Genomic DNA, 22,552 nt, shown 5'->3' on the forward strand with positions numbered 1-22,552 from the left:
CACCAGGAAACTTCGATGCTGGCTCCTCAACACGGTCCCAGCGCCCGTGGGAGCCGGCTCCTGGGCGCAGAACTTCCGCCTGCAGCCGGCGGAGACCTGCTTTCTCAGGCTGCCTCTTTCCGCAAACTCACGGGGGCCCCTCTTCAGGGCTGCGTGGTGACTAACGTAGGCCCCAGGGACCCGGCAGGACGGCCTGATAAAAGCCACAGCTCTGTTTGGGGTTTTGTGGGGACGGGTGATGGGTGGGGTCACAGCTGGAGTGGGGCTGATGGCACCCTGTGACCTGAGGGGAACAGCCACGCCTTACCGCTCACCAGGAGCTCTGCGGGAACTTTTAGGGTGTGTCTCCCGTGGGCCCGGCCCCCCCAAGGACTAGACTCCTGCAGTGTTAGTAAAGACACCTGAGAGGTCAGCATAGCTTGCTGCTGGCCCTGGATTTGGCCTTGGTCTTTTCCGAGTGTGTGCTAAGTCGCTTCAGTCGTGTCTGACTCTTTGCTCTCCCATGGACTGTAGCCTGCCAGGTTTCTCTGTCCATGGGATTCTCCAGACAAGAACAGTAGAGTGGGCTGCCATGCCCTCCTCCAGGGGATCAAACCTGAGTCTCTTTTATTTCCTGGGGTGGCAGGAGGGTTCTCACCATGAGCCCCACCTTGGTCTTTCCTAGTTGGCCCCCAGAGAAACGATTGTAAATCCTCTCGAAGTTGCTGATGGAAGACCAGGAGGGAAACATAGGAGTGATGATAAAGATGTGTGTACACATACATGTGTTTACACACACACATGCACGTGTGTATTTTTCCATATTCAGTAATCACTTACTGAGTATCACGGGCAAGGCACTGCGTGAGACATTCTGGGACATCCAGTGGCACATGACAGCCTTAAAGGTTAGATTTAAACGTTTCCACCTGTTTGGAACATTCCTTAACATGCAGAATATATTCATTCACTCCCACAGCATACACATGTATGTTTTAATAAACACAATTGTGTTCACCCTCAGCTATATTCTGGGCTTACAAGGTTCTGGTATGGGTTGGTTTAGAAAACCATTCCAGTTTCAAGAAGCTCGAAGGAACCCCTAGATTGTCATCTCAAAACTATGCAAAACGCCTCAGCCGTTGGGTGCTTCCGTTTTGCAAACAGGTAATGGCAACGGCAAGTGAGTGAGCTGAAGCAACGTGGGGCTGTGTGCACCGTGGCCCCGCCCCCTGGGCCCTGCGATGAGAGCAGATGCTGGGCTGTGGGTTTTCCGGCGGAGCGGTCTCACCGCCCACTTCGCGGACAGCCAGGGCCGTCTTGTCTGTGATGTTCAAAACCATGGCTGCTGACTCTATGCTGTGCGTTCCTGCGCACCCTGCAGTCCGGGGGTGCGGGGGTCTGTGTCCAGGCACCGAGGGCAGCCGCAGCAGGGAAGGGGAGCGGGGAGTTGGGGAGCAGTGAGGTGGGGCGGGCAGGGGGGCGCACAGGTCCCACTCAGGGCTCGCCTGGCTCCCGGCTGGAAGCTGGAAGTTGCAGCATCACGGCTGGTCACGTCTTATCCCTGCCCCAGGCTGACACGTCCAAGCCCGAGAACTGTCAGCCAACGGAAGGCTTCCGTAGCAGCTCATCACCTGCTCTGCCCTGACCAACCTGGGGCCGTGTGGTGACCCAGTGCCCAGCCATCCCTGGAGACCACATGTCGGAGAAGCAGTTAAGTCCTTAGTCTCTGGACCACTGATCACCTCTCTTAAGGAGAAGAGAGGCCCCTAGTGGTCAGAGATGCTGTCCAGAGCGGCTGGCACAAGGCTGACCGCTTTCGGAGATGGGGGTCTGCACGCCCGCACCCGAAGGGCTGGGAGCCCTCCAGGCTTTCTGGGGATGTCACCTAGGCACCGGCCCCCAGGGCTTAAAGTAAGGAGATGCCTCCCGCTTGAAAAATGGCGATTGGATAGAATAAACCCAACAGGTAAGAAAAGCCACCAAGAAGATGCATGTGTTTGCATAAGATAAAGTTATCTTTGAAATTGGGACTGCGTGTCCCCTGGGGAGGAAATGTCTCCAGCTGTGATTCGTGTGTAAATTCGCCAGCCTCCTTCCTCTGTTGATATAAACAAGAACGCCATGGTCGGTCGGCTCAGAGGCGAGAGCAGGGCGCGTACAGAGTTCTCCAAGCCCATCCACGGGCCTGAGGGCGAGCCACTCCGCTTCCTCTTGGATTTCGGAAGCGGCGCCTGGCAACGCGAGTAAACATCCTGCCGTCGGCAGTCCGCCCTTGCGGTGCTTCTGTTACTGAGAGTCACACGGTGTCAAGGATTCTATCCCACAGACCAGGGCTCCCATCTCCTGGGTGTCTGAGTACCGTTGCAGCTCCGCTGACAATAGAAAGCTCCACTTTCCAGGCACCCACCCCCCACTTCCGGTCCTCTCCAGAAGGAAACAACACAGCCTCCTGCGGTGGAGGCTTGGCTTCCTTGGGCTGGAAGGGCTGAGGGTTCTGAGTTACGCCCTCTTCCTGTTTGGACGGGGCCGTTGTCATCACGCCGCCGGGATCGCGGGCGCTGTCACGAGAGCCCGGAAGTGGCAGGTGTTGGGGGGGCGCCACCCTCGCTGGCAGCCGCTCAGGGCCGGGAAACGGGGGGACAGCTGTTTACCGCTCCAACAGATGTTTCTCATTTTTTTTTTTTAGCTCCATGGAAACTTTGAATCACATAAGCGCCTTTCCAGCGATATATATCGGTCATGATTCATAGCAGGGCGGTCTCACACTTCCAGCCCAAAGCCCCCAGCTTTCCAAGGATGCTGGTCATTTATTTCCTACCAGACCTTGCCCTTGGGAACCCTGAACTCCATTCTGGGTCTCTCCATCCTGGAGGGCGATTCTTTTTTCTTTGGCAGGGTAGGGGGAACCATACCCTGTGGCCTGTGGAATTTAGCCCCCAACTCCACAACCCTGCCCTAGGTATTGAACCCATGCCCCTGGCATGCCCTGGCCATCTTGAAAACTGTAATTTGGGGGCCGGGGGTAGTAAGTAAAATAAAATAGTTATTTTTAAAATTTTATTTTAGGGGACTCCCTGGTGGAAGAGTGGCTAAGACTCTGCTCCCAGTGCAGGGGGCCGGGGTTTGATCCCTGGTCAGGGAACTAGATCCCACGTGCCCCAGCTAAGACCTGGGGCAACCAAATAGATAAATTAAAATGAAATCATAAAAAAATACTGAAGTAGAGTTGGTTACAACACTGTGTTAATTTCTCCTGCAAAGTGACCCAATTATACATATGTGTACATTACTTTCATATTCTTCTCCATCACGGTTTATCACAGGGTAATGAACATAATCCTTTGTGCTGACCATTGAAATTCTTGATTTGGGGACAAGGTTTCTCTCATCTGCATTTTGCACCAGACCCTGCAGATGACCTGGCTAGTTCTGGGCTTGGAATCCAGCCAGACCTGTGACCCACTCGGATGAACTGACCCAGAGAAGCGCCGCCCGCTTAGGCTCCCGGGAGTAGGCCGTGGACCGGAGGCCTGTGTCTGCTGTGTTTGGGGCGGGGTGGGCTCGGTGGTGATGGGGAGCAGGGACCACGACAGGCACGCTCCTGCTGTCCAGGGAGGGTGTTGGGCGCTTCACCAGGGAGCCCTGTCCCCCCTCCCCAGGTGCTGTTCCACCCCAACAGCGGGGCTGCCGGAGAGGACGGAGCGCTTCAGACCGTCCGCCTGGAGCGGTACAAGGCCTTCTACGTCACCGGTGAGTAGGGGGCACCCCACGGACCCCCACCCAGGCCTCACAGCGAGGGCGCGTGCCCTCCTTAGGGGACGCGCTCGGCATCTCTGACGGCGTCGCCCCCAGATCCGGTCCCAGGGGCCCCGCCACACCCACAAATACACAAGCAAGGTCTTTCCACTCTTCCCTGAGCTCCCCAGCCAGCTCGGAGCTGGCCCAGCGCGTCCACGCTGCTCTTTCTCCCGCGAAAAAACGCTTCACCCTGTGGTTCTGCTTGTGGGGCCCGTGTGACTGAATGTTCAGTGGAGGCTGGGAGAGACTTTAAAGTGTAATTTGCCTGACAAGAGACTGTTTCAGAAAGTAGTAGTTTGTAGAAGGTCTGTTTAGCAAACTGAGGTTTCCTACTTCTTGGCTCACCCTGTGGGTGTCTTAAATGTTAACATATTTTAGAAACCTGGTACCAGATCAGGGATGGTTCTTAAACCTTCCAGTGGCTTCTTGCTTCCAACTGAATTCAAATTCCCTCCATCCTGGGTCCCTGCATTTTTTTTTTTTCTGGCTGCAGAGCATGGGGATCTTAGTTCCCCAACGGGGGATCAAACCCACACCTCTTTTAGTGGAAGCAAAGAGTCTTAACCCCTGGGCCACCAGGGACGTCCTGTATTTTCGTTTCTTTTAAAAACAGTTTTATTTGCCTGTGGCCGTGCTGGGTCCTCTCTGCATGCGTGGTCGTTCGCAGTTGCTGCGAGCAGGGGCTGCTGTTCTTTGCGGTGCCGGGCTTCTCACCGTGATGGCTTCTCTTGTTCTGGAGTGCGGGCTCTCGGGCACAGGGGCTTCAGTAACTGTGGACACGGTCTTGTTTGCCTTGCGGCATGTGGGATCCTCGAGGACCAGGGACCAGACCTGTGCCCCCTGCATTGGCAGGCGGACTCTTTTCCCCCGGACCACCAGGGAAGCCTGTCCTGTGCTTGTCTAGTCTTAGTTCCCCAAGAGCAATGACCCTCCTTGGCCTCCAGATTAAAATCCCTCTCAGCTTTTAAGGCCACCTGGATGGCAGAATGCCTTTTCATCTTCCCAGCTGGTAGGATATGGAGAACTCTGATATTTACCGCATTTTACCATATATGCCAGTTATTTAAGTACATCTTGTATTTCTCCTAGTAGTTTTAAGCCCTCTAAACTCAGCTGGCCAGTGGTGCTAGCGGTAAGGAGCCTGTCTGCCAATGCCGGAGACAGAAGAATCATGGGTTTGATCCTGGATTAGGAACATCCCTGGTGGAGGAAATGGCAATCCACTCCAGTATTCTTGCTGCAAGTCTTGTGGGTTACAGTCCATGGGGTCGCAAGGAGTCGGACACGACTGAGCGTCTAAACACAAGCTCAACTCTGTAAGCTCTTTAATCTTTGTCCTCTTGATGTGCCTCGCACAGAATCTTGGATCTGGTAGGAACTCTAACACCTTTTTGTAATGAATGAAAAACAAGACCTCTCCCCACCCCATGCAAAAAAAAAAAAAAAAAAAAAGCCCTCTCGAATCTGGGATCTGATATGGATTCCAGTTTGATTCAGTTATTTGAGGTTAGAGCTTTCCAAAGAATTATATAATAAAGAACAAACATTATTTGCCTTGAGCATGAATAAGTGACCCCAAAGAAAATGTGTCATAAAAGCAAAACCAGTTCTTTTGAGTTCATCACTTGAGGAATATTAAAGCTGCCACAGGAATGTTGTACTTTCCGAGACCTAAAATGCAAACCACTCAGATATTTGTTATGCTTTCAGATGGGAAGCTCTCGATTACAGCCCTTACATTACTCTATCGAAGAGGTATGGTTTCTCCAGGCTGAGTTAATTTCAGAAGTCGCAACCCAGCCAGAAAGCCCTTGGCACCACAGTGCCGAGATCATACGACGTAATAAGACTGTTGGAAATGATCACAGTCAGAAAGGAATTATGACCTCCAGGGGAGGTCTGCTCTTCTCTAGTCACCCAGCTCCCAAGAGAGTTAGCAAAGGGAGAAGGAAGATGTCAACAGATGGGGTGAAAACTGTGAACAGGATGAAAGAGGACGCAGCCTGAGGGAGCTCTGATTCCTTCTTCTCTCGCTTCCCATCCTTGAAACTCTGCATCCGAATGACTTAAACCTGCTTTGCGCTGAGATGAATTGACACCTGCTCCATTAGACTGGAGAAAGACGTATGTGTCCTGTGCTGAGGACGCAATTTTAGATTTTTCGGTGAACTAGGCTGTTGTTTATATTCATTGTTATGTGTGAGTCTGTTCTGTGGCCCTGTGGACTTAGCCCACCAGGATTTCCTGTCCATGGGGTTCTCCAAGCAAGAATACTGGACTGGGCTGCCATTACCTTCTCCAGACAATCTTCCCCATCCAGGGATCACACCCGAGTCTTCTGCACGGGAAAGGGGATTCTTTACCCTCAGCCACCAGGGTACCCCCTCACGGGCTGTTAATTACCACCTAATCTCAAACTTGAGGAGGCTGGCTTTTATACTTGGTTAGAACTGGGCTCTGTTGAATTTTGTCCTTAATCTTAGGTAAATGTCTCCATCCTGGGACATAGTCTTCGCTCCTAGCATGAACGTTTAAGGACTTCGGTGGAAAACACGAAGTGTTTATCAGGCCTGTCTAGCTTAATAGCATTCACTCTGTGAGCTCCACGTCCCCTCCTTGCTGAGCCCTTCAGACTTGTTGTGTGGGTGAACCGGTCTCTCCGCTGCACGCCGGTTCTGGGCTCACTCCAGTTAGCACTCAGAATTCATCGGGGTGCTCTGCACACCTCGGGCCGACGCTGGCTTGACGGGGTCTCTGCCGTCCCCTCCCCAGGCGGAGCCCGAGCCTGCGACGGGAGCGTCGGCCTCGAGCGGCACCACGAGCGCCCCCTCATCTTCGACCTGGAAGCTGACCTCGCGGAGGCCGCGCCCCTGGACCGGGGCGGCGCGGAGTACCGGGCGGTGCTGCCCAGGGTCGCGGCGGCTCTCGCGGGCGTCCTCGCCGACATCGCCCGCGACCGCGTCTCGCGGGCGGATTACAGCCAGGATCCCTCCGTGCGCCCCTGCTGCGACCCCCGCCGCCCTGCCTGCCGCTGCCGGGCCGCGTGAGGGACGCACTGTACCAGGACGCCGCGGGTGCCTGCCCCCGCCGCGGCCCCGTGTGCTTTGAAGACAAGGCTCAGAGCTGTTTTGCAGTCACCGCTCTGCGTCCCCGTTTGAGAGCGCGCCGCGCCCGCGCTGTGAGCAAAGACAGCGAGTCAGGAGTCAGACCAGCCTCTGAACTTGGGCGGTTATGTAACTGGACTCGCAGGCTGACGCTGAAGGAGGACCAGGCGAGACGTGAAGATGCCTGCCTGGAACAGGACGTGACCCCGAGCAGCGCACAATACGCTTTAGTTCCTTTTTCTTTTTTTAAATGTACCCAGTTTTGCTGGTCCTTTGAACGGAGGCCCGTGCCCTCTGGCGTCTCCAGCAGCCCCGCCCCGCCTTTCCTGCGCCCGCAGACCACCTGGGAGCTTGTGACCGTGCTGATTGCGACCAGGAGGCGGGGTGCAGACCGGAGATGCTTCGGGCAGGGAGGCTCCCCCAGGGACGCTGGGGCAGGGTGGACGCAGACCTGACGTAGGTCCGCTTGTCTCCAAGCGGAAGAGCCACAGAAGCCTCCCCACCTCCCTCCATCCCTTCCACAGGCAAATGTCTGTCCTTTGTAGATTTTAGGAATTCTTCCTGCTTCCTCAAACCACAAAGAAGTAAAATTTTAAAGCCTCAAAAGTGCATTGCCATGATTTTATTAGTGTCCTAAATGGGACTGAAAGGTCATAAATGATTTATTCTGATCACTGCAAACACCTTTTACCTGGCTACAACAGCCTCTCTGAGTCACATACAAGGAATACAGTTCCGAGAGGTGTTCCTATAGGTACATTTTATACACAGCATACATGTTCAAAAGGATGCCCTTGTTCATGTAAAGTTCGGGTTGTCGATGGGTATGGTTCGTTCCGGTGGACGCTGCGGCTGGGACAGCCTTTCTAGGGCAGGATGTGGGTGTAGGCCGGCCCCGCGCCCGCCGCCCCCGCGCCCGCCGGCTGAGAGCCGCGTCCCGGGGCTTCTGTCCCCCCGGCTGCTCACTTAGCCGCCTGCCTCTCGTCCACCTTCCTCGTTTGCTCCAGAACCTCCTGACTGGGGCGGTCCTGCGGCCCGTCAGGATGGTGTGGCTTTGTCCTGCTGATCTCCACGGCACGAAGTGATCTGCCGAAATCAAAACAGAGTGGCCTTACCCTTTCTGGGGGGTGCTGGCAGGTGGGCGGTGTGCCGTAGGGTCAGTGTCCACGCGGGGCCGGGGGAGGTTCCCCATCCGTCAGTCCACAGACCGGCCCTCTCGTGTGGCCACAGGGGTCACCTGTCTTCTTTGGGTGCAAAAATACTATTTGTAATATATATATGTGTGTGTGTGTGTGTGTGTGTGTGTGTGTGTGTGTGTGCAAGTGTCTGTATGTTCGGTTGTCTCTCTTTGCGACCCCCATAGACTGCAGCCCACCAGGCCCCTCTGTCCATGGGATTCTCCAGGCAAGAACACTGGAGTGGGTTGCCATTTCCTCCCCCAGGGGATCTTTCCAACCCAGGTCTCCTGCACTGCAAGCCGATTTTTTTTTTACCGTCTGAGCCACCAGGGAAGCCCAAAATATATATGCATGTTGATCTGTATATGTGTATTTTCTTTAAAGGCTCATCTTACTTGTAAACAAAGACTGCTAAGTCACTGTGAAAAAGTCAGTAAACACCCTTGGTCCCAGTTCCTTCACTCCTGCTCCCAAGAGTAAGACGAACATCAGAAAATATGCAGACTTGCCAAGGTTGACTTGTTACTGACCCAAAGCTGCTCCCTTCCCGAATACAGCATCTTTCCCGAATACAGCATCTTTCCGAGGGACCGGAAATGATCAGTCCTCTTTTCTCTCACTGTGCTCAGAGCAAAGTAAATCCCAAGGAGGGAAGTGGGATGCTACCCAGGTGAGTGTCAGTGTGTTTGAAGAGGAAGATCAGCAGTGACTATACAGGGACCCCTCGGGATTATCCAGGCAAACCTCCACTCCTGTCTGTGAGCTGCTAAGACCCCAGGACGCGTCAGGATCCCAGAGCACCTTTGGGAATGTGGGTATAGATGAGACTTCTGGGCCGGTGTTTGTAACGGGCCTGGCACTTCAGGACAGGCAGAGAGAGAAGTGTCTAGACTCTCCAGATGGATGATTGCAGCCAGCGAGGGCGTGACTGAGACAGTCCCTCTCATGAGAACGTACCAGGCCTCTGACCCTTGTGGCTGAGATGGAGAAGCCCACTCATTACCCGTCGCTGTGCCTGCAGCCTCAGGGCAGGGCTGGGGTCCGATGGCCCCCAACGAGTCCTCCCGCCGTCTCTGCACAATTTTGGGGGCTGCTTCAAAATCACTAGGGCCTGACGAGCATTCCAGGGAACCTCTTTCAGTGATGGACACTCCCACTTGTGTATAAATAAGAAGCCCCGATGCAATTTAAAGCAGCTTCCACTCATCTGGTCCTGACGCAGGAGACGGGACGACTGGCTCCTCCCAGGCTCCCTGGCATTGCCTAAGCAGACAGGCATCCCATTTTGTCGCTAATTCTTAAGCATCTCCAGTTTTTTGTTTTTTACTCCGAATGATGTATCAAATAACAGGTACACCAGATAACATGGGGTACCTTTAATTTGATACAGGTTTTCTTTGGCAAGAGATCACCTCTGAATGCCAATACCCAAGGTAACCCGGTTCTGTAAATATAAGAGGTTTCTAGGTCTGCTCTGGTTACAGCTGAGAGTCTCACAATCCAATCATCTTTTACAGCAGCCCCAGACTTTTACAACTGTTGAAGTGGGATCTGATGACGTGTAGGAAGGTCCCATAAACCACTGCGTCTGACCTGCTCTGGGTTCCAAGGATCCAACTTCAGGACCCAGATGCCAAATTTTGGGGGACAGAAAAGCTCCCTCTGTAGTGAGGAGGGGCAAGAGAACCCCCAAAGCAAAACAACTGCCCTACTGGGAGGCGTTGAGCCAACAAATGTTTTTAAGTGCACAGTTTTAACGATGACTGCTTTCTACCCCTGAAATGCCAACTTCACTTGCTGGCACCGTGTGTGACGAGCTATAAAAAGCCAGAAATGTCCGTCTCAGGCAGCACCCCGTGGAGCCTTTTGGGAAATGACAAATGTGGCCTTTCAGCCCCTGCCCGAAGGGCCCATGGCAGCTTCTTGTTTTGTATTTTTTGGCCGTAACGTGGCATATGAGATCTTAATTCCTCGACCAGAGATCACACCTGCACCCGTGTGAGAAGTGTGGAGCCTTAACCACTGGACCACCAGGGAGGCCCCCCTCCCTTTCTTTCCTCTGCTTAGACTGTCCTACAGATCTATTCAAGAGAGGAGCCAGACTCCCCCTCCATCCTCTTGCAAATGGAATCCACCTGGCATGAAATCAGCACCGAGAGAAAACACTGGCCCCCAAGACCTGTGCCCCAGCAGCTGCCTCTCTCTGCCTCCAGGAGGGACAGTCAGGGAGCCCCCCACGTTTAGGCCTAAACACTGCTTCCATGTCGAGATGATTCCAAGCTGACCGTCCCGGCTGCTCTCTAACTAAAGCTCTCAAGAGGAGCTCTCTGCTGCCCTGAACAGAAGCTTGAAGGCTCAGAACCAGGGGGACAAGCTTCTTCTCTCCCCAGACGTGAGAAGGAGCCCTGCCCAGCGCCCAGCCCAGCCTGGGGCCCCCTCTGTCGGCAGGGCTGAAGCAGGGGCTGGGTGGGGGGCTGGGCTAGAGGGGCCGGGGGTGGGGGAGGTCCCCGCTGACACGTGGCTCTGCAGGGTCTGTCAGAGAAGAGGGGCCGAGGGCCCAGTGCTGTCGGAGCATCACCTGTAGCACAAGGGCGCCAACGTTCTGCTAGGACATGAGGCACCTCGGGAAAAGGAGTTTACACGGGCAGGTTCCTCCCCCGTGAGCTGTGAAAACACAGCTAAAGAAGCGGAACTGAGGCCCCGTCTCTGAACGGGGGAGGCCGCGAGACCGCCTGGGAGAGAACGCGCCGTCCTAACACGGGAGTGGGCTGGTCTGGGCGGAGGCCCACCGCACGCTAAACCCCGCTGGCCTCCCGGGTGTCCGGGCAGGATTAGGTGGTGCGAAGCAGACAACGGGAGAGGCTCCGCCCGGGCGGAGGGAAGGGCCCGTCCAGGCGCAGGGACCCTCCAAGCTCTAGGGGCCTCCGGTGCTCACAGGAGGGAACTCGTTCTCGTCGTCCAGACAAACCGGTCCGGTTGCAAACTCGTGTTCGGGAATGACCTCCCCGCGGAGCGCCCCGCCGTCCTCGGAGTAACCTGCAGAACGGCAGTGCGGTGTGAGAGACGCTGGGGGCGCTGATCTCAGGCCTAGGTCGCGGACCCACCCACCCGGCACGGTGACCACCCAGGTCCCCGCGGGCCCGCTCACCCGGCACGGTGACCACCCAGGCCCCCCGGGCCCGCTCACCCGGCACGGTGACCACCCAGGCCCCCCGGGCCCGCTCACCCGGCACGGTGGAGGCTGCGGACGCGCTCGGCCTGGCTACCGTCGCGGCGTAAGACTGAGGTAAGGGCGGTCTGAGGTCGTTTTCTTTATTCTCTTCGCTGGTTCCTGAGCCGAGCAAGCTACCGGCAGCGATGGAGGGGGCAGGGAGAGACGAGCGATCACCTCCCGCCCAGGACACCTCCCGAGGAAGAGCCGGGGAGGCCGGGCCTGGCCCCGGGTTCAGGCGCAGCCCCGCGTCGGTTCCCCGGACCAGCACGCCCTCCGACGGCCGGGTCAGTCGTGAACGTCCCATCCCTGATTCCGGAACCTGCGCCCACCTGTGCGGTCCAGGCGGGGATGCGCAGGCCGGCTCTCCAGGGGGCCCAGGCCAGGGGCGTCCTGCCCGCAGACGGCAGGAGAGGTCTCCGTTCAGTTTGGCAAACACGTCCCAGGGACCCCAGGGAAAGAGGGGCCGGCAGGGATAGCCCGGCATGCCTGCTGCTGAGCCAACGGGAGCCCGACGCCCAGTGGGCCCCTCCCCCCCGCGGTCCGGGCCCCCACCGCACCCTGCCCCCGCACCCCGGGCTCCCCGCACCCCGGGGCCCCGCCCCCCTGCGCCCCCTCTGCACCCGCACCTCACACCCCAGCGCCCCCCCCCCGCACCCTGGCGCCCCCCCGCCCCCGCCCCCCACACCCCGGCGGCTCCCCCTGCACCAAACCCCTCCACCTCGCACCCCCCGCACCCCGGGCCCCCTCTACCCTGGGCTCAGGGGACGCAACAGCGAGTCCTGAAAGCCCGGCTTTCTGACAACTGGCCTCTTCACCTGTGGGTCTTGATTAGGACACAGTCTCCTCCGTCCTGAGGGTCCAGGTTGTAGACGTAAAGGTGCCCACTGGACGAGACGACCAGGAGCCGCGGCAGCTTCTGGATCCTGAGGGCCGAGAAAACACGCGCTGCGGTGCCCACGTGCGTGTGTGGGCTCAGACCCGTTTCCAGGGGCCAAGCCCCGCGCCCCCCCGCCCCCTCCCCCCCTCGCCCCGCAGCCCCACGCCTCCGCCTCCCCAGCGCCGGGTCCCGCCCTCCACACGCCCGAGGGCCGGTGGCCGGGAGCCTAGGTTTCTGGGGATCTCCTTGCGGTGTGTCCTACTGATCTCCCCTGAGGATGGCTCCTTGTCTTTGAATGTAACTGTGTGGATGAGACAAAAGGTCGCTCCTGAACCCTGCACAGCAGGCCGAGTGGGATGCTGCCTCTATCTTTAACTGCGAAGGAAACGGTGGGAAACTGGTCCCCAGCTTTACGGGCTCAGTTCAGTTCAATTCAGTCGCTCAGTCCTGTCCGACTCTTTGTGACCCCATGAATCGCAGCATGCCAGGATTCCCTGTCCATCCCCAACTCCTGGAGTTTACCCAAACCCACGTCCATTGAGTCGGTGATGCCATCCAGCCATCTCATCCTCTGTCGTCCCCTTCTCCTGCCCCCAATCCCTCCCAGCATCAGGGTCTTTTCCAATGAGTCAACTCTTCACATGAGGTGGCCAAAGTATTGGAGTTTCAGCTTTAGCATCAGTCCTTCCAATGAACACCCAGGACTGATCTCCTTTAGGATGGACTGGTTGGATCTCCTTGCAATCCAAGGGACTCTCAAGAGTCTTCTCCAACACCACAGTTCAAAAGCATCAATTCTTCTGTGCTCAGCTTTCTTCACAGTCCAACTCTCACATCCATACATGACCACTGGAAAAACCATAGCCTTGACTAGACGGACCTTTGTTGGCAAAGTAATGTCTCTGCTTTTGAATATGCTATCTAGGTTGGTCATAACTTTCCTTCCAAGGAGTAAGCATCTTAATTTCATGGCTGCAATCACCATCTGCAGTGATTTTGGAGCCCAAAAAAATAAACTCAGCCACTGTTTCCCCATCTATTTGCCATGAAGTGATGGGACCAGATGCCATGATCTTAGTTTCTGAATGTTGAGCTTTAAGCCAACTTTTTCACTCCCCCTTTCACTTTCATCAAGAGGCTTTTTAGTTCTTCTTCACTTTCTGCCATAAGAGTGGTGTCATCTGCATATCTGAGGTTATTGATGGGCTAGTTTTACAAAAATCTTTCCAACATTCAGCTTTAACAGGCGCGCTTAAAGGTCTTAGATAAGACGTCTGTCCACCCCACAGGAGTTTGCACCTAGACTTTGGAACTAGAGCCTTTTTACATAAATCCATAAAAATGGGAAACTTCTTCAAGACAGTATCACTGGAATGAGGAGGTTAAAACTTCCATGCCAGCTTGCAGCTGCCCCCCGAGGAGAAGAGACCAAGCAGACGGAAACTGGCTGATGGTTGTTGGGGGGTGCTGGATGGCAAGGTGGTGGGGTGGAGTGGAGGGGCACGGGTCTGCCTTTACTTGCCCTTCCTGGCTCCCTTCTCTAGGCTTTCCCTTAAACACGTTTGCATGTTTGGGGCATCCCACACTTTGGGAAATAGTGAGGGTTTCTGCCTGCCGGGGGCGGGGGGTGGGGGGCTGGACGTACGTGGCGAGGGTGCAGATGTTCCTGTGGCCGGAGAAGCCCAGACGCCCGGTAGCGAAGGCCCTGTCTTGGTTCATCATGTCAGACACCTGGGTGGGGAGGTAGCTGGATGCGGCCAGGAACATCTTCCCCATGTAGCCGGTCCAGGTTGAGGGCTCCTCGGGTCGGCTGGGGAGCAAGGTGAGCGAGGGTGAGACCGAGCCCCCACCCCCCCCGAGGCCTCCGCACGGGAAGGGGCCGTGCCCTGCTGTGACATCCTGCCCACGGTGGCTGAGGACGTGCCCTGCCAGCCATGCCCCAAGGGCTCGTGTGTTCCGGGGAGGAGCCTTCGCATGGCAGCTGAGCGGCTCCGGGTGCCGCGGCCTCTCTCCATTCAGGAGGTGGAAACTGATCATGGCTCTGATTTCTAGGCTGCTGGGAGGGGGCTGGGGAGAGGGAGACGGAGTCAGTCCCTGGCCGCTGTAACAAGCCCAGGCCTGTTCTGGGCTCACCCAGAAAAGAACAGGCCGATCTCAGAGTCAGACCTCGAGGCCAGACTGTGTGGGCAGCGAACCCCGGGGCGAGAGGCCTGCGCGGTGTAGCCTTACTGTCCCGAGCCACCTGGGTGGGCGCCAGGATGCTCACAGGTGGGGGAGTCCACGGGGCTTCCTGCGCCCCCTGCAGCCGCCACCTGCGCCCCATCCCGGGGTCTCTGCCAGACAGGAGGGTGGGGGACGGGACGGCTCTGCCGTGAGCCGGCAGTGGACGGGACACACACCTGCCTCCGTGCCAGGCACGACAGACGCATACCCGGGGCAACCCACTGAGGCTGCAGGACGGATGAGGGGACACGGGACGGACGGGGAGACGGGGGACGGACAGGGGGACGCAGGACAGTCGGGGGCAGGGTGGACGGGGTGGATGCGGGACAGCCGGGGGCGGGATGAAGGGTGGACGAGGAACGCGGGACAAATAGGGGGACGTGGGACAGACAGGAGCAGGGCAGATGGGGTGGACCCGGGACAGACGGGAGCGGGATGCGGGGTGGACGGGGGTATGCAGGATGGAAGGGGGGACGCAGGACAGGGGCAGGACGTGGGGCAGACGGGGGGGGGGACGTGGGACAGACAGTGGGGACACGGAAAGACGGGGGGAAGCGGCCCCAGCTCAGGGCCCTGGGGTTTGCTTCTCGCCGTCACCACCTGGACATCCCCTGGCCGCGGGGTCTCGTCCAGAGGCGCCCGGCGCTCCCAGGCCCATGTCCTCCCAGCGTCCTGGCTTCGCGGACAGGCCTGCAGTCCCTGGGGCTCTGTGCTGAGGGGCCGGGGTCTATAGAGGCCACGGCTGCACCCAGGCTCCGCATCTGAGGCGGACGCAACACAGACGTGTGGAGAGAAGACGTGAGCGCGTCCGTGGGGGCGCCCAGCCAGGGGGCCGCTGGGAGCACAGTCGGGGTGCTCCTCCCCGGGAGGCGGGGCCTTCGGGTCGCCTGCTCGGAGAACTGAAGCAGCCACACTGCGGGGCAGGTGCACAGCAGGTGCTCTCTCATAATGGGGTCTCTGGGGCTGCAGTGAGCAGGAGGCTTTGGGGGGAGTCCCAGGCTGGGCCCTGAGGCAGGTCTGACTCAGAGTCGGGGTAGGGGAGTGGTGGGAAGACAGGTCGGATGCAGAGACAGACGAGCAGCGGGAGTCAGCGCCCCGGTGGGCGAGGCAGGGAGGCCTGAGGCAACTAGAGCGGACTCCCTGTGCTGCCACTGAGCCCAACGCGGCCAGAGAAACACAGACGCTGTTTCAGATGCCCTGACTGCTGCACGGTGGGCGGCGAGCGTGTGCTGCTCCGCGCCATGAAGTCTGGGACACCGACACGCACGCCCCGGGCTGCAGCCCAGCACAGGCTCTCCCCGCCCAGGGTCAGCCTGGAGCCCTGGAGGCCCAGGCAGGCGCGTGGTGCTGGAGAGGAAGCCCTCAGGCAGACCATGGGATGCTGCCAGCTCAGATCCAGTCCCAGCAACACAGCGTGTCACACACCTGTTTTGTTTTTCCCATGTGTGTAATGGTGATGCTCACGCTATCTTGCAGCCTGGTGAGCGTGCACTGGCATGATGTCTAAAAACAGCGTCTGTGCCTTCATTTAAAGCATGCCTTACTGCTAAAAGATGCTGACCATCACCTGAGCCCTCAACGAGTCATAAATCCTTTTGCAATCCTCACAGCAAAGATCACCGATGACAGATCACCATGACAAACGGAATAATAACGCCCAAGTTTGAAATATGCTCAGGATGACCGAAATGTGACCCAGAGACAGAAAGTCAGCAGACGCTGGGGGTGGGGAGCCGGCCCGGGTGGCAGAGCAGCCACAGATCTTCAGTTTTAAAAGCGCAGCAGGCGCGAAGCAGGTCCACGCTCAAGGCTCTGGCATAAGGCTGGCCTGAGCATCGCGGTATTGACACCGAGACTGGCGAACGCTGAGTTGGTTTCCCTCTGAGCCCAGCGCTACACTAAAGGGAACCTGCCAGCGACTTCACACGCACACACGATCCTTGTTGCGTCAGGTTCTGCAGACGAGGACACGGGAGTCCAGTCACAGCAGCTCACCTGCCCGCGGCCTCCTGCTCACGGGAGCGCGGCTGCGGGCTCAGGAGGGCAGGCCCCGAGCCCTGGGGGGCGCCCCGAGTCTGCCGCTGACACACTCACCACGTGGGTGGAGACAGCGAGTAACACAGGCTCGCGGCGGCCTTAGCAGAGAAGTCAGGGGGCGCTGTTCAGACCAGGACCCCGCTCCTCTCGGTCAGCAGTCCCCAGCCTTTTGGGCACCAGGGCCTGGATTCGTGAAACACAGTTCTTCCATGGACTAAGGGTGAGGGGATGGTTTGGGGATGATTCAAGCCCAGGTGGCACTAGTGTGGGTTCGATCCCTGGGTCGGGAAGATGCCCTGGAGAAGGGCATGGCAACCCACTCCAGTATTCTGGCCTGGAGAGTCCCATGGACAGAGGAGTCTGGCGGGCTACAGTCCACGGGGTCACACAGAGTTGGACACGACTGGAGCAGCTTAGCACGCATGCACGCAAGCACATCCCACTGACTGTGCGCTTCATCTCTGGTTTAACACCGCTGCTGGCCTGATGGGAGGAGCCCAATCCTCAGCCCGCAGGTGGGCCCCGCTCTAGTCTCCCAGGGGTTTCCGGTCCTACCTGTTGGCGAGATGCTCCAGCTTGAAGATGTGCACGGTCTCCGTGTTGCTGGAGGCACAGAGGAACTGCGAGTCCATGCTGAAAGCCAGGGAGCTGATGGTCACGTACCTGCAGACACAGCCACAGGGGGAGGGTGAGCCCGGGAACGAGCGAGGCGAGCGGCCTCCTGCTTGGAAGTCAGCTTCATAAGAAAACACACGTAAACGTATCCCGGAGAGTCTGGGCGCAGGCAGACCTTGTTGCATTGGGCTTCACTTCATGTTGGCTGCAGACTGCGATTTTTACAAACTGGGGGCTCGTGGGGCCCTGCGTGGAGCTTGTCCTCTGAGGCGGTCTTCCCCACAGCATGTGCTCCCTCTGTGTCTCTGGGTCACGTTTCGGTCACGCTTAACATATTTTAAGCTTTCTCATGATGATTCTATTTGTCATGGTGATCTGTCATCTGTGATCCTTGGTGTGAGAACTATACAAGGGCTGACTCGCTGAAGGCTCACGTGATGCTCAGCATTGTCTAACAATGAGGCATATTTTAAAATTCAGGCATGTACACTGGTTTTTAGGGCTTCCCTGGTGGCACTAGTGGTAAAGAACCCGCCTGCCAATGCAGGAGACACAAGAGACTCAGGTTCAATCCCTGGGTCGGGCAGATCCCTTGGAGGAGGGCATGGCAACCCACTCCAGTATTGTTGCCTGGAGAATCCCATGGACAGAGGAGCCTGGTGGCCTACAGTCCTTGGGGCCGTAGTGTCGGACACGACTGAAGCGACTGAGCAGGCGCAGACACACACGGTGAACACAGACCTTTTCATCCCTCTCCGGAACTCATAGAGCTTCTGCCCGTCAGGAACGGAGAATACCCGGATGACAGTGCCCTGGAAGAGAGAGCAGGTGGGCGTTTCTTCCTGCAGACCTGCCCCTTTGGAGGGGAGCCTGCTGGATTGGTCTGGACCATCTGACCCCAGAGAGAAAACTCGGAGGGCTGTCCACGTGCCGTGTAAGCTGCTCTTGGAAGGTGACTTGAACACCCTCCGTCTCCCTGTCCTCCCCACCCAAGCCCAAGGCGCTGGCTGCTCCATCCGTCTGCTCTGGCTTCCGAGAACCCCGATCTGTCTGTGAGGACGGGCACGCCGGTTCTTGGTCAGACCGCGAGGCTCTGGGCAGAGCTGCTCACGCCCTACACGCGGAGGCCCTGAGTCTGCGGAGATGATAGATGAGGCGGCACACTCGGGGTCGAGGGCCTCCATCTGAAGTGAGTTCCGAGCGCTGGCGCCACGGTCCCCCCCAGCAGCTCCTTGGCGCCTGGGGCCCTCCACACCCCTGGCAGAGGGGGGCCCCCAAGGACACGGCCGCGGGCAGCACTCACCTTCTCTGAGGCGCTGGCCAGCCTGGAGCCCGAGGAGTTGAAGGCGATGGCGGCCAGCGTGCCCTCGTGGGCGGCAATGGTGCAGACGGGCTTCTGTTGGAGACAGGGACAGCGGGGGATGGCGGGGCGCGGGGGGTGCCTCCGCCTCCCGCCCCTCCCCCTTCCTTCCGAGACGCCCTCCCCCCTTTGCTGGGCTCTCTGTTGCTCCGCCGGGCTGTCTGGATCTAGGTTCTGCTTCAAGGCGGCTGCGTTTCTGTCCCTTCTCCTGCCCTCGGGGAGACGGTGACCAGCTGTGGGGCTGATGCACCTCTGGGGCCCGGCTCCGGGGAGCTCGGCGAGCAGGGGCAGCAGAGGCGCAGGCGTCGCAGGCCGCACCGCGGCCCACAGGACACGCGTCACCCCCATTTGTCTGCCTCGTGGCGACGTGGACGCATGGCGACGGGCGCAGGGCGCGTGACGGTCCCGTGCACACCCAGGGCTGCGGCCCTGCCCGCACCTCACCGCCCGGCCGCGAGCCCGCCCCTCACCCGGAGCTGACCACGCGGCCGCGCTGACTTACCAGGGAGTGTCCATCGTAGAGCACGATCTCGCCTGTGGTCAGGCTCCCGGGGTAGGCCACGTAGGAATTGGAATGGTTGATGGAGAGCGCGCACAGACCTGGAGGAGGAAGCCCAGTGAGCAGCCGAGTCCGCGGGACTGGGCGGGGGACCGCGGGGCCGGGCGGGGAGCAGCCCCTGAGCGGCTGGGTCCGCGGGAGCCGGGCGGAGGGCAGGGCCGGGGAGAGCAGCCCCTGAACAGCTGGTTCCCCGGGCCCGGCGGGGGCCGGGCGGAGAGCAGGGACCGCGGGGCGCTGTCCGCACGCTGCAGGGCCGCAGCGCCACCTGCTGGCGAGGGAGGCGCCGGCCCGCACACCCGGACGCGCGGTGACTCTTAGGGCCCCGACAACTGAGCTCCCAGGGGAGACCTGCTGACCGGACAGCGACCATGTCCAGGCGCAGCTGGGGGATCGGAAGGCAGAATGCTTTCCCTGCTCTTCTCTGAACTGTGCCCCAGGGCCCAGACATGACATCTGCCTCTCTTCCAACTCAGCCTCTGGGCCGTAAGCTCCCAACTGAAATAAAGGTTCCTACTGGGAAGGGATTTCCCACACGGCTCAGCGGTGAAGAGCCCGCCTGCAGAGCAGGAGACCCGGGTCCAGTCCCCGGGTGGGGAAGAGCCCCTGGAGGACATGGCAACCACTCCAGTGTTCTTCCCTGGAGAATCCCATGGACAGAGGAGCCTGGTGGGCGGTGGGCTACAGTCCATGGGGTCACAAAGAGTCGGACTCGACTCGGCTACTCAACCACAATCAACAATAACCGCAGCAAAGGGGCAGGTTGCCTTGGCCTTTCTGCGGGTGATTAATTCACTTCGGTTGAAGAGGGGGAGGCTGGGTGGTGGAGGGGTAGACCTGTTTAGAAATTATTTCTGTGCAAAGGTCCTGCCTTGCTGAGAGGAATGGCCCCCACCCAGGGGAAATTCCCTAGAGGGCAGCGAACGGTGTGTCAGTCATCGGACGAAGTGAAGAAAGGGGACCTTTTGGATGTAAGACGCTTCAGCGATATTTGGAAGCATGAAGACACAATCAAACCACTGAATCAAACCTAAGCCATTTTTGTTTACAAGGGGATTGGAGCAGGGCAAGTGGGGGAGGACCCTAAGGGCATTTAAGTAAAGGATTTTCACAATATTGGTTTCGATGAACACAGGTGTTTGTGACAGAAGTGAATTCAGAGAATCCCAGAACCAAAAGCATCACCAGAACAGGAACCTGGAGATCAGACAAGAGAGACATCTTTTTAAATAAAAAAGCTGGCTGATTCTGTGTTACAAGTGAGCCTGTTAAGTGGGTTTCTTATAAAAGCATAAGAGAAACTTTAGATTAGGCTAAAATGGGCCTGACCCTAATCTGGGCAGAAGAGCAGAGGTTTTAAAAAAAAAGAAAGCAGACGTCAAGAACGGGAACCAAGGTCCTGCCCGGCTCGGGCTTTGCCGGGGACTTGGCCAGTGCCGTGTCCTCGTCACCTGCCCCGCGGCCGCGGGAGGGACAGACTGAGCCCCGCGCCCTCTCCCGAGGCCCCCTGCAGCCTGCCTGCCTGGTCAGGGCCCCCCGGCCTTAGAACAGACCACCCACACCTTCCCAGTTTTGCTCTGAGAACCCCAATGCTCCATGTTATGTGGGGAATTTGCAATCAAAATGCACTTTCCATAACAGCTAGCCTAAGCAGGCAGAAGGTGTTCTGGACTCAAGGAAATGGAGGGCAGACAGTGAGATTGGTGGCCTGTCTGGTGGATGCCCTCCCAGAGGGGCCCTTAGCAGGGAAGACGCTATGGTTGAATGGGGGCCTGAGCAATGAACCAGAGCAAAGAGTTATGATCTTACAAATGCAGCCGGTAACTGCTGAAGGGTTCTGAGCACATGGGTTAAAAAAGAAAAAAAGCAGTGTTAATCAAAACCACGACGAGATGCCACTTCACACCCACTAGGACACCTCTAATCAAAAAGACAGGCAATTGGAGCCCTCGGACAGCTGCTGGGAATGTAACGCAGCACGGAGTGGGGCTTTTGAAAACAGCCTGGCAATGCCTCAGAAGGTTAACACAGGATGATTATATAATCCCCAGCTTCCACTCAAGAGAAATTAAAATGTGCAGCCTCATAGAAACTTACACACGAACGTTCACAGCAACGTGATTCATCACAGTCAAAATGCGGAAGCAGTCCAAGTGTCTATTGACTGATGAACCGACAGATAGAGCCTGGTATCTTCTTACAGTAAAATGGTATCAGAGACAAGAAACGAAGCCCTGATTACACAACGACGTGGATGAGCCCGAAAGATACTGTGCTGAGTGCAAGAGGCCTGTTCACAAAGACCAGATGCTGAATGACTGCACTGAATTCCACTTACACAGACTGTCCAGAAATAGATAATTGTACGGAGACAGAAAGATGGTCAGGGGCGCCTAGGACAGGGCGCAAGGGGGTGACGGCCACGAGCTAACGGGTTCTGGAGGGGACTGATGGAAACGTTCTGATGCTGACTGCAGCGACGGCTACAGCTCTCTGCATGTGAAGGCTGCTGAACTCTTTGCTTTAAGTGGCTGAAGGACGTGGCAGGTGAAGCCACATGTGAAGCTGTTGGGACGCTGTTCTAGGAACGTCTGGCTCAGAGAGGCGGCAGATGTGGGTTCAAGACCTGGTCTACTGTCCACCGTGTAACTTGGGCTGGGTTATCTGTGCCCTTTCCAGGGTTGATTCCGACCCCTGAGATGAACGAGTCAGGGAGCTGTGGGGATCCAGCCTTTTGTCTAGCTTTACTGTTCCAAGAATCCCAGTTCTCATTAACCTACTTCCTCCACTAAAAATATCGAGGCCCATCTCGGGCAGGGATGGCTGAGAGGCCTCTGAGCAGAAAGACTTGGACAGACCCTTCAGAGTCTGTTTCCCTTTTTAACTGAGGTGTAATCGACATAGAACATTACATGTTTCAGGAGTCCCACACGATGATCTGATATTTATATTACAAAATCATCACCATGATAAGTCCAGTTAACATCCTTCACCACACACAGTTACAAACATTTGTTTTCTGTGATGAGAACTTTGATGGTCTACTAGTCTCTCAGTAACTTTCAAACATGCAGTGCAGGATTATTAACTATCATTTCCACATTGAAGGGAACACCCCCATGATTTATTTATTTTTTAACTGGAAGTTAGTATCTTTTGACCCTGTTCACCGATTTCACATCCTCCTTTCCCGAGCCTCTGTACACCAACCTGTACCTGTGAGTCTGTGTCTATAAGTCTGTCTATGAGCTTGTTTGTTTTGTTTGAAAAGGCTGCATGTAGGTGAGATCTTAGGGTATTAGTCTTCTTCTGCCTGACTGAATTCACTTAGCATGATGCCCTCAAGGTCCATCCATGGCATTACACTGGTAAGACCTCATTCTTTTCATGGCTGGTTAGATTCCATTATGGAGAAGGCAATGGCACCCCACTCCAGTACTCTTGCCTGGAAAATCCCACGGACGGAGGAGCCTGGTAGGCTGCAGTCCATGGGGTCGGTAAGAGTCAGACACGACTGAGCAACTTCCCTTTCACTTTTCACTTTCATGCATTGGAGAAGGAAATGGCAACCCACTCCAGTGTTCTTGCCTGGAGAATCCCAGGGACGG

General features: G+C 57.2%; 2 protein-coding genes across 8 annotated transcripts in view; one reads left to right on the forward strand and one right to left on the reverse strand.

Annotated features, from left to right (window-relative positions):
* The window catches only part of ARSG (arylsulfatase G), a 103,005-nt gene extending 95,515 nt beyond the window's left edge, over nucleotides 1-7,490 (forward strand). For 6 of the 7 annotated variants that reach the window (XM_006061899.4, XM_006061898.4, XM_044938491.2 and 3 more), the window contains 2 exons: nucleotides 3,642-3,732; nucleotides 6,553-7,490. In XM_006061899.4, coding sequence (XP_006061961.2) covers nucleotides 3,642-3,732; nucleotides 6,553-6,888 — 427 coding nt within the window. In that variant the 3' untranslated portion in view covers nucleotides 6,889-7,490. Of the gene's footprint in view, nucleotides 1-664; nucleotides 1,949-3,641; nucleotides 3,733-6,552 lie in introns of those variants that run through there. The other variant, XR_003107621.3, reaches the window with a different exon arrangement.
* Nucleotide 7,491: 1 nt separating this feature from the next.
* Nucleotides 7,492-22,552, reverse strand: part of WIPI1 (WD repeat domain, phosphoinositide interacting 1) — a 30,807-nt gene continuing 15,746 nt past the window's right edge. The window contains exons 5-13 of the mRNA XM_006061897.4: nucleotides 18,891-18,988; nucleotides 18,332-18,424; nucleotides 17,770-17,840; nucleotides 16,969-17,076; nucleotides 13,799-13,963; nucleotides 12,092-12,199; nucleotides 11,289-11,407; nucleotides 10,998-11,098; nucleotides 7,492-7,970 (exon numbers count right to left, since the gene is read on the reverse strand). Coding sequence (XP_006061959.2) covers nucleotides 7,923-7,970; nucleotides 10,998-11,098; nucleotides 11,289-11,407; nucleotides 12,092-12,199; nucleotides 13,799-13,963; nucleotides 16,969-17,076; nucleotides 17,770-17,840; nucleotides 18,332-18,424; nucleotides 18,891-18,988 — 911 coding nt within the window. The 3' untranslated portion in view covers nucleotides 7,492-7,922. The remainder of the gene's footprint in view (nucleotides 7,971-10,997; nucleotides 11,099-11,288; nucleotides 11,408-12,091; nucleotides 12,200-13,798; nucleotides 13,964-16,968; nucleotides 17,077-17,769; nucleotides 17,841-18,331; nucleotides 18,425-18,890; nucleotides 18,989-22,552) is intronic.

This window comes from Bubalus bubalis, chromosome 3 (genome assembly GCF_019923935.1).
Source record: "Bubalus bubalis isolate 160015118507 breed Murrah chromosome 3, NDDB_SH_1, whole genome shotgun sequence".
Classification (NCBI taxonomy): Eukaryota; Metazoa; Chordata; class Mammalia; order Artiodactyla; family Bovidae; genus Bubalus; species Bubalus bubalis.